Here is a 15,607-nt window from a genome sequence, read left to right on the forward strand (position 1 = left end):
TCTATCTCTCCCCTCTCCATAGAGCAGAACGGTGCTGTATCTGTATATACAGGACTTGTTCATTCATCATGCAATCGTTAGTCGTTGGATAGGATCATGAAAGATCCTTTCCAAAACATTTATTGCACATGTGTACAAAGCCTTAAACTTGGTGATCAAGGTCTTGGGCTCCTCATAAGGTGTGCAGACAGTAAGTGGAGGGTTTACGGATGTGGACAAAGGGAACACGTGATAAGATGCCATTTAGTATTCCTATGGTTTGGCGACAGCCAGGAGATCATTTCAGTGACTGTTACTTTTGTATAGTGAAAACTTCAAGATATACCAAGAAAAATAAATGTAACATAGAGTATCCTAGTCTACCATCGGCTATACGCCCAGTGGCTCATTCAGATGATATCCCAGTGCTGATTTTCTTTACACTACAATCTCTTGAAGAACATGATTATGGTGATGAAGTAGGTGAAAACGATGAAGTTTGAAATTGAAGAGGACTCTGTTTGTAAGAGATTTGATCACCATGAGTTGAGTGATTTGGCATGATTCCAATCATTGTACATGACCTAATTTTGGCATTTCCTAGCCTATCATTTGAAAAAATAAAGGCCGGTGTGTTTGATGGTTCACAGATTCGGCAGCTCATCAAAGATGAACATTTCATCAGGACAATGTCAGAAGTCAAAAAGAATGCTTGGTTATCATTCAAAGCCATTGGTGCAGTCAATGATGAGCAAGGTGAATGATTCCACCAAGATTTGAAGGTCATGGAAGGATGGTATCAGGGTAGATGGGATGTACATATGATGGCTGACTATTGTTGGAGCATCCGGTGGGATTGTCCTAACACTGAACACTCCAGGAAAAGCTATAAGCATAAATGTTTACCTTAACCGCTTACCCAATTAATTTTCAAATGTTTCACTGTAAAGAAAAAAGTCAAAGAGTAACAATAAATCCTATGTTATGGTGCCTGTTAAATTTAAATTTAAATAAATAATACATTCAAGTTATTAATTCATTTTTTTTATTGTATGTAAAAATTGTATGTTTTTTGACAAAAATGGAGGGTACCCTGTATTGTAAAAACTCGATGTGATAGCAAAAAACTGGGATCATTTCTGGATTCATTACCCAACAATTAGTAAAAAAACAAGTGTAAGATCTAACTCAACAAAACAATGCGTTCCCCGGTGTAATAATAATAATAATATTTAACAACCAAATGGCAATCGTTAACATACCATTGGAGCAGTACCATGCAATAATAATAACTGAATAAAAAACTATAGTAAAGTGCATGTCAAGAGTTAAATCTCTATTTTGACAGAATTTGCCCATTTCTTCAACACTTTTCATCTTTCATAGTAAAAGAGACACAGACTGTCTGAGCTTTGCATTTGGTTTGTTTGATTAGCCTGTTGCTGTTTGTTCTGTAGGAATAGTTTGCTCAGTTTTTTCAGGGTTCTGTGTAAGGTTGTTAAATCTCACAGACATGTTCAGTAGAGTCATCTCATTGTACATAGAGCAGTAACTTATATCTAGTAATAAGATTCCACCATCCATCAAATGGAAGACCCAGCTGATCACAAAGGCTGCACAGTCATAGAATAAATGTTTGTGTCTGAACTTTTCCCATTCATCATTTATAGTAAGCATTTCCAGCAGGATTGTGTTATAATTGCTGGTTCTTATTTATAAGTAGCAGTTTATCTGGAAGGTTTAGTGCAGCTTTTCTTTAAAGATATCAAAATACTTAATGACAGTTTTGGGTTAAAACAAAGTAGCATTGTTGATGTAGATCTTAATGCAGAATATTGTGAGATGTCCCATAGTCATTGATGTCAGACTCCTCTAAACATAATTACATTAATTAATATGGTTGGATGTCTTTCTGGGGGATAATATTAACACTTTTAATATCATTCTCTCATGCAGTTCATGCATGCAGTTCAAAATATATCTTTAAAAGACATTTGTAATCATTAGGAATTTTAAAAAAGCAGCAGATACACAATCATATATGCAAAATATAAAGATTTAATTTAAATGTTAATTTATACCTAGAAGCTGCTAGTTGTTTTCAGAATTTCTTGCTGAACACTCATCAGCTTCCCACCTATAAGAAAGTTCCATGTCCTGCGATTCCTAACATTCCTAACAGCTCTCTATAGTAAAATGGCTACAATTGAAGGCATTCTGAATGGAGCATTAATTGTAGCCACAAACATTAGGGATATGCAGTTCTATGTGAAGGGTATAAGATATTCACAGCCTTATTAGTCTTTAACTAACTTTTATTTTTTACTATAGGGATTGGGGGTAAGTACGAGTATTAATATGTAAGGTGGTTTAGGTGCACATTGTTCTTGCACATCAGGGTGAGTTGAGCTGGGGGGAGGGGGACAAAGCTGCTAAGTAGCTGCTTAATGGAGGAGCAGGGTGAGCTGAGCTGCTGTCATATCTTAAGTGTGAAGATGGGTAGCTGGGCCACTGAGTCAATGCTGCTGAGTCATTTATCGAGATAGAAAAGTAAGCTGTTGAGTTCTGCTTGGAAGGGAAGCAAGAAAGCTGAGCTGCTGACTCATTAATCGAGATAGAATAATGGAAGCTCATTTCCATGGTAGAAGTTGCCTGTCTCAAGCTACGTACACACGTACACATTGTCTCAGGGCGGATATCGGGCAAGAATCTGACGTGCGTACAGCCCGGGTCGTTCATCGTCAATGGATCCTTTCCAACGTCAAGAATTGCATGTGTGTACACAGCTTTAGCTTTAGCTCTGCAGATAACAGACTTGGTGCTAGAGAGACAGAAGAAAACATGTGAAAAGCAGCATATAGCACCACCTGCTGGTTAGATAGAATGCTATATATGTAACAATTTAGGAATACATATGTGTAAAGAAATCATTTTTTATCCCTGACAATAATAAAAAAAAGGGAAGGAAAATAATGTGAAACTCTCTGAATTGGATTTTGCAGTTCCCAGGGACATTGGTATAATTGGACAGCCAGGCTATGCAGACACTGGAATGTCAAGGTAAAAGATTAAAATAATGGTGGATAAGGGGCATGTGAAGAGCTGCAAGCTGAGAGATATCTTCCAGCTTCATAACATGAATGAATGAATGAATGAATTCTTATCGTATACACAAGATAACATTATATCAACTGCAGCTGCTGCATACCAAGAATCTACAAAGCGGTATTCCAGCCAGCTGCATGTAGTTCATGCTGTGACGTCAGATTCACGCAGTGCTGTTTGTGAATCCTGGAACAGATGTGAATCAGATGGTCTCAGAATAAACAAACTGCCCTTGTGAACAGATAACCATACATAGGAAGGAGTTATTTTACCTGCCAAATGATTTGTATTTCTGTCCATCCATTTCTGAGATCTAGAAAGCTTTGCTTGGGGTTTCGATTGATTTATAATATATCACCAGGTATTGGATTAATGAAAGCTACAGATTTATTAGAAATTGGAAACAATTAAGAATTCAATAATATGATACATGTGAGTTCACTTACTTACTTATCACTGTCATAACCACATCCACCAGGGAAATACTGCAAGAATTATTACCCATAGCCACCCATAGGGAATGCATGGAGGAATGAGAATGAATGGATTACCCATGAAAACCTCACCAATGCTCTTTCACTGAATGGCAGTTGCAGCTGCTCGGTTTTGTATTTACTAGATCAGTGACTGGGTTTACATATATTTTAATTGTAACTTTAAAAAATTCACATGCACATGGCTGCCAATAGAGATATTTGGTTGCTTTAAACCCATCACCAAAGATGATGTTATCAGGTCTTTTTTTTGAAGCAGGGAATCTGACATTCCCTGGTGGTAAATCTTCCATGTCCATGTGTTTCAGTGGCAGTAATTGATTCTTCATCAGGGAAGGTTTCAGGGAAAGTCAGATTCACTGCTTTATAAACAGACCCCTATGAGTCTGCAGCAGCCTCCATCCTTGGCATTGCACCTCGGTTCTCTTTAAATTTATTGCATATTATCTTTTTTTAAAAATAACAAGTAATAAACATATTTATCATAATTTAGGTTTACTAGGAAGTGAAAATAAATAGGACCTGAGAATCGGGAAAAATTTTACATATGTTTACTAAACCAGATGCCACTTCTTCTTTCTATAAGTGGACATTGTTACGGGCAGCATTTTTATTATTTTGTTTTATTAAAAATTGTGATGGTTTAGGTTAATTTTCTATACTACAAGATATCAAACCGATCTCTTCCATTATTTTCCTTTTTTAAAACCTTTACCTAATAAATAACCTTTCTAATACAAGAATTCTTCATGATGCTCAGTATGCAAAGCATTTGCAAATTTGTATTATACAAGTAGTCCCCGGGTTACGTACGAGCCAGGGAATGTAGGTTTGTTCTTGAAAGTTGAATTTGTATGTAATTCGGAACAGGTACATTATTTTAATTAATGCAATTAGGACCGATGTTTACTTGAACATAATATTAGGCAGCGTGGTGTCAGTTACTGTATAAAAACCTCACTGTGAGTTAATCACAAACAAAGCAAAAAAACTTTAAAACTTTATACAGACTAGACAGCTATTAACTTCTGGAGCAAGCTGTGCTTTGATATGCAAAAAGAAACAACTGCAGAGTTTGTCTTGGTCAAAAAAGAGTTACAAGAGCTTGCAAAAGACTTCTTCTGCAAGTCATGCAAACTGTCCCCTCCAAGCCTCTGCCCCCTCCAAGCCTCTACCCCCTCCAAGCATCTGCCCGGTCGCATCTAGGAGTCGTCCATATGTCGGATGTCCTTAACCCGGGGACTACCTGTAGTAATAAAACAGGTCTGATCAGCCCTAATTAACTTCCTTCTCAACGTCCCACATTTGCTAATATTTTGCAGTTTATTTTTTTTTTTTGTTATCTTTTGATGGCTTTGAGAACTTACATTTTTTATATTTTAATGAATTGTTCCTTTTTTGTGACACATTTAAAAGCACAAAAAAAAAAATAGACATTTTATTAAGTTATTAGGTCATTTTAAAATTTGCTTGCAAGCCAAAAAAGTCTGGGCACCCCTGTTAAATCTGATTGATACAGTCTAAGGTAAATTTGAGAGGAAGACAATTAACCTAATTGCATGTTTTTGTAATGTGGGAGGAAACCAGAGTACCCAGGGGAAACCTATGCAAACAAGGGCAGAACCTGCAAACTCCATGCAGATAATGTCCTGGCCGAGATTTGAACCTGGGACCTAGAACTGCAAATGTGAGAATGTCTTCTATGCCAAATGGTAAATCTGGCACTGAAGAATCTTCGCTTGTATCACTATAGGCTAATAAATTAATTTATGGTAATACAGTAGTGTATGGGAAGGTTTTAAAATACTGACTATGTATGAACATTTCTCCAAATTTCTGCTTTCTGTCACATAAACATTTCATAATATACTGGCACCAGACCTGAGATGTGATTCTCCTGAATTCAGCAGGAATTCTGCTGAGTCCACTGTTATTTGGGTCATATAATGCCATGCACGTTTCAGAGCAGCTTTTACAATCAGTTTTGGACTATATTTAAAAGCCATGGGAGTGACCGAGCTTTTCTTATTAGGTGAGTTTATTGTATTCTATTGTGTCTATTGATAGGATGTGATAGATAAAGGAATGGCACATGCATAGATAGATAATAAATATTATTAAGGTTTCCATATGATTACTGCAATAAAGCCAGAACATATATAGTTATAACTGTGGCCAGGTATTTAATTTATAAACACATGTACCTCTGCTCAACATGAAACACAACAGTCCAGGTCTTCAATGGTCCAACGAAAACCCTGCCCGGTAATCTAATCAACAACGCACTCCTCCGATAAAATGAGTGTTGCTGAATGAAGCATTGGGCAGGGGCAAGGCACATTAATTTGGTGTAGACCAGAACTGCTGTGTTCCCCGGTCAACTTAGGAAGAGTGGTTTTGAGCACTGTGAAGGGCTAGTGAAGACACAGACCGCTATGTTCCCCAAGAAGCTTCAGTTAAATTGATAGTAACAGTGGGCGCGATGGAATATCCAGACATCCGTGCTCCAAAGGAAAGGTGAGATCTGTTGATTGGGCACCGGGCAGGGTTGGTGGGACCACTGGAGACCCAGAGCACTGCACTCCCCAATACTCTCAGTGTTGTGCCACAGTCTGGCTCACCACTAATAATGGGTATGTTAACCGTTGATTCTGCGAATACAACTGTTTAAAAATAGAAAAAATCCACAGTTACTACATTGTATGCAGCCTGACTGTATTACAGTAATGATATAGCAATCTTGGCCATAAATTTGGCTTTACGTTTGCATAGGGGAGAGGTACAGTTAAGGTTACAGGAAAAGTTAAAGTGAGGATTCCAGTAAGTAAGGCTTACAGAGTGGGTTAGCGAGGAAATTTTACGTAAGGTATTTTTACATAAAGAGCCTGTGTGAGTGTTCGGATAACATGGAAGTTAAATGTTAGGGTTACAGGCACATTTAAGGTTACATAGGAGAAGCTTAAAAAAGAAAACAAATTCCTATCAAAGTCAAACAAAAGACAAACATAACATAAAAATAAAAACACTTTGCAGTTGATCCAAATGGAGCAAAGAAATCCTTGTACAGAAAGAAAATCTGAGTGGCCAAAGGAAATCAGATACTTGTTGAACCAACAATCTCAAATAGTGTTTCTTGAACTTTTTAACATGGGGGAAGCCTTGGAATAACTTTCAAGTCTTCAGGGAACCCCGGCTATAATTACTATTTCCACAGTTTACAGTATATTAGCGTTGTGGTCAGCAGGAAGAATGCCTCTTACATTGTTGGCTGGTGCGAAGGCTGCCACCCTTACAGGTAGTCAAAAAGATTATTGGTATCAATTAAACTGACCTGAGAGGAAGAAACTGCTCATTGCGAAAGGAATCCCTAGCATCCTCTGGAGGAACCCAAGGATTCCAAGCAACCCTGGTCGAGAAGCACTGATCTAAAATGTCATTTCTTGTTGAACCAGCAATCTACAATTAGCCAAAGCCAACTCCAGCTGACTTCTATTTAAAACAATCACATCTCTTACTATAATAAAGGTCTTTCTGTACACGGAACATAAACATCTTCGCCTCCAGGCACAAAGAGTACCTTTGTGTCCTTATGGTGCCTCCAAAGTGAAAGACTTTGCACCAAGTTTAGTATGTGTACCATTTATGTATTTGTAGGTGTTTATGTACTCTCTACATTTCCTCTTCCTAGAGATAATTATACCAAGTTCAACTAACCTTTCCATAATAAATGTCAACCATGCTTTTTAGTTTTATATTTGCCCTCCCCTGCACACTTTCCAGTTTTGCAGCATGTAAGAAATACCTTATTGAACTCACCAAAAAGGTCATGCATAGAACTAATGATGTCAGAGCTGGTTGGCAATCAGTGAGATCCTTGACAGGTAGCATGACTTTCCGACACAGCATAGGTAATAATGGGTAGAACAACCACCAACATCATAGTAAAGTACACTTTATGCCAACTAGCTTTGTAAGTTGATCAGCCAGATGTGAAATCATAATAACATTTTTTTATTTCTATTTTAGGTTCTATTGTTGGATTTGCATTTTCTGGTATGTGTTTTTTACACCACAGTTATATATTGAACTGCCCTGGTATAGCAACAAACAAAAAAAAGCATAGTATAATCTTATTTCTAGTGGTCAAAGATAGATGAATAGACACCTAACAGAATGTGCCACATCCTAAAAAATGTAAACTTTCTTTGTATCACACTATAGTAACGGGACTTTTAAGATACACTTTTAAAGTATTCAAAAAATATAAATTTTATTCCGTACATTAAAAAACAACTAAAACATTACACAAGTAATTGTAAAAACAAATTTTCATGTATAATATGGTCTCGCATGATTCGATGGGTTCATATCTTGACACGTTTTGCCGGTAATTCCCGCTTCTTCAGGAAAAATGGTGAGACCTATCAATACAATATTTATATCATATTAATTTCAAATACTATCAATATAGCAAACTTTTAATACGCTACACATGTCTCATAACAATCAATGTGGATACATGTACATCACTACTTCCAGGTGAAAGTCTCTTCCAATAGAGTGCGAGCAGGTCACAAGCTCCTAGAGCAGCACAGCAAAAAACATCATAGAAGGATCTGAGATTGAATATCAGGTTTCACCTGAAAACATTTGTTTAAATCTTAGTTAGCCTCTTGAGTCTCATTAGGATATATCTTTCATATATAATAGAATTGAGCATCATGTGTATCACATTTTCTTACTGATTCTGGTAATGTGTTGCAGACAGTTTATTTACACAAACCATCAAAATATTATTATTAGTTTGTAAAGATGGTAAGAAATATGGTATACAAGTTGTGTTTATCCCACTTAATTACCACCAATAATCTACCTGCTATATAGATTAGCTTGCTTGCACATGTTTGTATTATGGAGCATATATATGTCACACAACCCAATTATACAAAAGCTAACATCTCCAAAGATCCCAATATTAACTGAAACTGTTTCAACAAGGTACTGTTTGTCCTAAATTGCCCCTCAATATACTGTTCAATCTTACAAATGTCTGATGTTTGCTGTGCATTCTGATATGGAATAATTTCTATCCTGACAAGTATGTGCTTTTCCTTATGGGAAACATTTGTTAGATTGATCCTTAGAAATTGTAGTTTTTGTATAATTGGGTTGTGTGACATATATATGCTCCATAATACTTACATGTGCAAGCAAGCTAATCTTTATTGCAGGTATATTTTTGGTGATAATAAAGTGGGATAAACACATGAAATTTAATGGGAAGGACCAAAAGTTAATATACAGTGTAAGGACATTAAGATTGTCATTTCCTTCAAAAGTATCTTCACAATATCATTAATTTTTGCCGCAAAGAAAAATCCCCAGTCTTTTTTGTGTTTTTTCTTTATTTCATGCATATATAGGGGGGGCGCTACCAAACTAATACATGAGGTAGGATTAGGACCATCTCCTAATACTATTTGGCACAGTTATCTATTTGACCAACCTTACATCTACACTCTGGCACCCTGCACAGCCTATTCATTTTTGTAATTCTGAGGATTAGCTAAAATTAAAAAGCCAAACCCTGACATCTGTATGTTCCAGAAGAGATATTGAAGATCAGATTGGAGGATGGACCCCACCGCTGCAGTGGGAGGCTGGAGGTTTACCATAATGAGGAATGGAGCACTGTGTGTAGCAACAAGTGGCAGGTCCAAGACTCCAAGGTGGTGTGTAAAGAGCTGAAGTGCGGATCCCTCGTGCGTGGCAAGCCATGTGGCACATTGAAGAAAGGAAAAGGCAAAATCTGGCAAAATACAGTAAAGTGTACTGGAGATGAAGAGGCCCTGTCTGAATGCCAAATTGATCCTATTAAACCACACCATTGTCGCCACAAGGAGGATGTCTGGGTCATTTGTAGAGGTAGGTAATAATATATCAAAATAAAAAATATTTAAAATGTGTCATTGGATTTTTAAAGAGGTATTTTAATTGCTCCTATTTAGTTAGTATTAAAGCCCAGATCTAGCCAAAATGGTTTCTTTTTTGTTAGACAAAGTAAGGGAGAGTTTCAACCTTTTGCAGAAGTTTATTGTTCTTTGTGTGCACAATAGGAGGATATCAGTACCTTCTCTGCTTGTTATCTAACAGAAAATGTTCAGGCTGTGTATGTGCTCTGTGTATTCTAAGAATTTGTTCCTATTGTTTATATGCAGAGTGTTGTGTGTGTTCTTGCTATGTGACCTCTAGCTGTGTATTTTTGTGTTCTCTGGCTGTGCGTGTTAGTAATTTTCTGGATGTGTTCTGACTGTGTGTATTGTATACTGTTGGTTATTTATGTTTGTTCCCTGTGCTCATTTTCCATGTGGCCCCTATATGTGCAAGCTGTTGATGTGAGCTTTCTCTACCATAAGTGGCCACCTTGCTTCATAGGCAGTGTGTAAACGTTTGGGTGACAAGGAAAGGGAAAATAAGCAGCCACACAAGAGCAGAATGGGGAAAATGTAACTCTGCCAAAGAGCAAATGGAAAGTTCAACACTTAAGCCTCATACACATGCTCAGTATTTGCTGCTTACATGATTGTTAGTGATTGTTTACAGCAACAGTGGAACAAACAAGAGCTGTGCAGACAGCATTGCTGCATGGAACTGGAAGGATGAGCACTAGTGGCAGGTGCCCCGGTAGATCTTCCCCATTTGAAAACAACAACGGTCAGTTGTTTCAATTATTTAGTGATCCGGAATGACAAATCACTAAATGACATTAAGGGAAAGCTAAAAAGACCTTACATTATAATAAAAAATAATAATGAACATCACAAATGGCCATCTCTGGGGAAGAAAATGTATACAGGGTCTTAGAAGAGATAGCTAATAGGTGCTAATGGGTCCTGAGGGTCTAGTAACCCTCTAGTTGAGAAACAGTTGGTGGTCTTCCAAAAAAACATACTAAAATCAAACAAAATACTACTTTTTGAAGACTATTCCATATTGTCATAGCTCTAACAATAAAATCCCTTCCATATGTGAAAGTTAGACCCCTTTCTTCCACTAATATTGGGACAAATTCTATATGTGTAGCCAAAATAATTTTTTTATTTTATTTTTGATGACGTTTTTATTGCTGTCTATGATTTTACAAGGGCGCTTTGTCTAGATAGGTACATTTTCCTCAAATTTGCCAAAATTGGAAAAGGAGATATTCAAAAATCTTACTTATTTTGGTGACAACTTTCTCAAAGAAGAATTAAAATGCTAATTATAATTCTCTAATTTTCAATAGAATATTATTGAAACAATAAAAAAGATATACATTAACAAAGTATAAATATCATTTAGGAGTTAAATTAACAAGGGTGTTGAAAAATGATCATTGAAGCTAACAAAACAACACAAAGGCCACATATAAAGAATATGCTTATACAATAAAGGAGAGTACAATACATAGACAATGCAGCAATATAGATTACACAAAAAAGTGGTACGTTTTTAAGAGCACAATATATTCACAAGACATTCAGCCCTTCAGATAACGCCTAGATGTCTGGTCTGTGACTATCATCCATATATAGAATCTGTAGAAATGTCCAACGTCCTTGTATGAAAGGTGAAGGGAAGGAGAGGGAGGAGAAAGTTCAGAATGATTCGGCAAGGAGAAAAAGAATAGAAAGCATGAAAATGGAGAAAAAGGAAAGACTGGCAAGGGGAGGGGATGGGACCCAACTATTGAATCCTCACTGTAATAAAGGCTTGGCCATTGTACCTAGAACAGATAAATGATTACCCAAAAACAATTAAAATCCTGCAGTAAGCAATCCAGGGCTCCCACAAAACACAGATTTTCTTAACTCTATAGCTGACAAATTTTCTTTCATAAGATACCAGGATATTTTACACCTAACATGAGACACAGATGGCACAGCTGACCTCCAGGCTCGGACCAATACTTATTTGGCAGCTGTAAAAATATTAGTAAGTAGCTGGAACTGGTACAGAATGAAGGCTTAACATTCAAAAGGGCCACTTTAAGATCTTTGGGTATGGGCTTACTAAGCACTGTATACACTAGTAGGAACATTGTAACCCAAAACCTCCGTATTTTGGGGATGTCCACTGAGTCCTTCCAAAGTGGTAGATGAAAAGGTATGATAGGAGCCAGAACTAATACCAATGTGATACAGCCGTTGGAGTCCCGAGGACACAAGCTGATATGTTTAAAAGGGTAAGTGCTAAGAGCTATGAAACATTTTTGGTGCAGCTGGATACAAAGTTCCTAACTTGTAGGTACTTAAATAGTTCTAAATTGAGAATTCTATGAGTGAGCTGCAGAGACGGAAAGAATCTTGGACCCTGGAGGGTAAGCATATCATAAATTCTCATACCCTACTCTCGCTCCACCTTTTAAAAGTGGAAACTTATAATAGTAGCTACAAATACCCTTTAAAGTAACCAACAACCACTGATTGTACAATTTAGATCATTTCTGAATGTAATCACTGCTTCTCAATGGTAAATAAATTCAGTTCAATTTTAAGACTGGCACTAAGGAGTTTGGACTAATTATAACTAATATATGTTCATTTCAAATAAGAACCATTTCAGGTCAGACTGGTTGATGGGCCAAATAAATGCGTGGGAAGGCTGGAGGTCTACCATAATGGCAAGTGGGGCAGTGTGTGTGATGACCTATGGGATGATAAGGATGCCAATGTCACCTGCAATCAAATTAACTGTGGCTCATGCCAGCCATATTTTCGGGGTAGGAGGCGATTTGGCCAATCAAATGGAACAATTTGGCTGGATGATGTAGAATGTACTGGAGAAGAAGTATCGTTGGATAAATGCAAGCATCGGGTTTGGTCATACAATGACTGCAGCCATGTGGAAGATGTCAGTGTCTACTGCACAGGTAATTGCATAGGTCTACGGCACTGTCTAATACATACGGTGCCTATCTATCCTTTCTTCAGACCACGTTTCTGATCACTAAATATTTTGCTGTTTTCACAGGCTAAAATCAGAAGATATCTGAAGCCTATATTCCCTTTTTGCATTGCATGAAGCTAGATTTAGTCAAGTGCACAACTTTGTAAAGTGGAACTCCAAGCAAATATTTAAATACTCATTGAAGGGCAAATAAAGAACTGTTTAGCTTTCAAAGGATTTGTCATTCTGCTCATCCAGTTAGTTTATCTGGCCAGATGACTCTGGATTCCTCTGTCACCTGCCTGCTCAATGGGCAATGAATCATCATCATCACACTACTGGAATCCAAGGACACCTTGGGCACGTTGGGGTGCAATATGGCGGTTGTGCGAATCGCAAGAACAACTGAGCAGAATTACAAATCCTTCATCAGGTAAAACAGCTGAAATGCAGTGATTTTTGGAAGTTAATCAGTTTTTCTGGATTCATATTTTAAACCAAAAGCATAGCTTGATCTGTGCCTTAGCCATTAGTCAAAATTCAACCTCCAAGATCAGCCTACAAGAAACCCACGGAAGACCTAATACGTATAGATTTTAACTGATGAATATGATTGGATCTGAAGTGAATTAAGTAGCCAACTGATCATAAGCGACTGAATTTTGGGTTTGGGATTAGATGTGGATAGATCTGACATGTTGGAAATAAGTGAATGACAGTACACAAGTCACTTTCTATCTGATGATCAGAAGGGCAAAATATTATACACGTGTATGTAACGTTTGGGGAATTACAAAAGAACAATTTTGAACAATTAGAAATCATTCAGCTTGGTTGGTCATATTTGGCAGCAGATATCCTCATGTAAACTGAGCTTTAGACAGCTACAGATCTTCCCTTTATGATAAGTTATACCCAACCACTGCCAAAAACACCGCTAAATTGAGGTGTAGCTTCTGCAGCATCCTTATCACAGAACACAAAATCATTTTCAGCCAACAGCTAAAGAAGTGTGCTTTGTATGCCTGCAGTTATTATGCTTTATATGAAATAAAATATTAAAAGTGCATGCAAAGGTACGTTGTTTAAGTAATTCACCCCAATCAAATCCCAGCGTCAGGCTGTATGTGATCATTAAATGTTTAGTATTGTATTCACTCTCTACCAGTTTGGATTTTGTCTACTAATAAATGTTGCATCTCTATGTATGATGTTGCAAAAGATGTTATTTTATTACCTATGCTTACTGTATATATCAGCCGCAGATTAGATATCACTTTATACAGTCCATAGTCCCATGATCAAACCAAGACAAAATTACAATGTAATGACCTATTTGCACACATATGGGTGTTAACACAACTTGAAGGATCAGTTTTTGTATTTTTTTAAAAAGATAACACCAGTATCCGAGAAATGTGCATATATCTAACCCTATTTCAGTTTTCTCAACCTTTTTGTTTTACATGTGGGAACACCTGCTTACTGATGATTACTATATCCACAGCTCAAAGAGCATTAGTGTGGTGGTCATTGGCAAGAATGTTAACCCTACAAAAAGCCAAAAAGATCATTGGTGTATTTTTAACTGACTAATTGGTCAAGGAACCCTTAGACCAGGGGTCAACAAACTTTTTTGGCTACTAGGCCATTTCAGGAGGTCAAGAAGCACACTAGGCCAGACTCTCTCTCGAGTCCCGTGCTTATGACTCTGCCCCCCACAAAGAACACCCCTGAAGGGAAATCCCTCTCCTCCGCAATGCATACCGAGGGGAGGGAATGTCCCCTTACCCCGGCAGTCGAAGTGTTAACACCGGCAAATAGGGAAGGGAGGCATAGCAAGGAGGCTCCAGAGCTGTGGGTTGCCGACCCCTGCCGGCTAGGATTAGGCCGATCGACCAGAGGGGCGTTAGGCCGAAACAGACTACTGGCCAGGCTGTATCTGGCCTAAAGACCAGAGTTTGCTGACCTCTGCTCTAGAGGAACCCTGGCTGAGAAACACTAAGGGTCTATTTATAAAACAGGGAATCTGACATTCGCTGAAAAATTCCCTGGTGGGGAATCAATTACTGCCATTGAAACACATAGACCTGGAATATTCTCCACCAGGGAATGTTTTAGTGAATGTCAGATTTATTGCTATATAAATAGACTCTCTGGAAAATGGATAAGTACACAAAAGAGAATGTTTTACCTTCCATAGGGTTTTTAATTTTTTATGATCCATGCACCCCTGCTAGACAGACAAGTCAGTGACCTTACTTATTTCCAATGCCGTTGCACAATTAGCTGTCATTACCACACTGGTATCATCAATATTTTCCGACTTACTTATATAATCACAATCTTCCTATCCTTCTACCAGTATAAATCCTTCTGTGTAGCAGATTTCCTCATGCTAATATAAAGGGTTATTTGGGCACTCATTTAATTATTTCTTAAAATACATTATTGAATGGTGGTATAGCTTCAGCATCTTGCAAGCTGACTGGGGAGCCTTAAAAAATTACAATTAAATAGTGTTATTAACCCTGCCCAAAATGTATACACATGTGCAATCTTTGTAGCTGGAAATGATCTTTTGTAAACGTTTCCAATAACAAAAGAGTGAAAGACAAACAAACAAGCACTGTACATACAGCACTATTCTGTTCTATAGAGATGAGGGGGCGAGAAGAAGCAAACCACACCACACTGGTCCCTTCTCCATTGATTTATTTAGCGATTATTCTCTATTGGTGGTTAATGGATTCATCAGGAAGTATCCATGAGATCAGGTGACTGCTTTACTCATGTCAGATTCTCGCCTGAGACAAGCCCGACCCTTTATACAAGGTAAGATCCATCTCACATGTTTACATAGACTTATTTTTTTCAAGGTACAGTAGAACCCCGGTTATCCAGTTATCTGGAACTCAGATAACCGGAAAACTCAGCTGGCGGGTGCCGGTTATCTGAGATCTGCGTTCCAGATAACCGGGGTTCTACGGCAATCAAGAAAGCGGAGCAATCAGCAGGTCTCCGCTGATTGCTCCTCTCCTTGACTGGCTGAGGAAAGGGAAACACTGATGATGTGTGAGAAAAGGTTTCCCTTTTCTCAG

At 37.7% G+C, this 15,607-nt stretch overlaps 1 protein-coding gene across 2 annotated transcripts; it reads left to right on the plus strand.

Annotated features, from left to right (window-relative positions):
- Positions 1-5,472: 5,472 nt before the first annotated feature.
- On the plus strand, positions 5,473-13,714 carry LOC140334235 (CD5 antigen-like). Of its 2 annotated transcripts, none has more exons than XM_072416458.1 (5): positions 5,473-5,610; positions 7,605-7,631; positions 9,186-9,503; positions 12,172-12,489; positions 12,591-13,714. In XM_072416458.1, the coding sequence occupies exons 1-5, from the start codon at positions 5,583-5,585 to the stop codon at positions 12,593-12,595; spliced, it is 696 nt and encodes a 231-aa protein (XP_072272559.1). In that variant the 5' UTR covers positions 5,473-5,582; the 3' UTR covers positions 12,596-13,714. The 2 variants fall into 2 exon arrangements, with proteins under 2 accessions (XP_072272559.1, XP_072272560.1); XM_072416459.1 differs by having other exon boundaries at positions 5,474-5,610; positions 9,189-9,503.
- Positions 13,715-15,607: the final 1,893 nt, after the last annotated feature.

The sequence above is a fragment of the Pyxicephalus adspersus genome, chromosome 6 (assembly GCF_032062135.1).
Source record: "Pyxicephalus adspersus chromosome 6, UCB_Pads_2.0, whole genome shotgun sequence".
NCBI classification, from domain to species: domain Eukaryota; kingdom Metazoa; phylum Chordata; class Amphibia; order Anura; family Pyxicephalidae; genus Pyxicephalus; species Pyxicephalus adspersus.

What these genes read in the sequence shown, in the direction of transcription:
- LOC140334235 (XM_072416458.1), top strand. Translation starts at nt 5,583, where the DNA reads ATGGGAGTGACCGAGCTTTTCTTATTAG. An exon ending in GACCGAGCTTTTCTTATTAG is followed by an intron (nt 5,611 to 7,604) that starts GTGAGTTTATTG and finishes TTTCTATTTTAG; the next exon opens with GTTCTATTGTTGGATTTGCA. An exon ending in TGTCTGGGTCATTTGTAGAG is followed by an intron (nt 9,504 to 12,171) that starts GTAGGTAATAAT and finishes ATTTCAAATAAG; the next exon opens with AACCATTTCAGGTCAGACTG.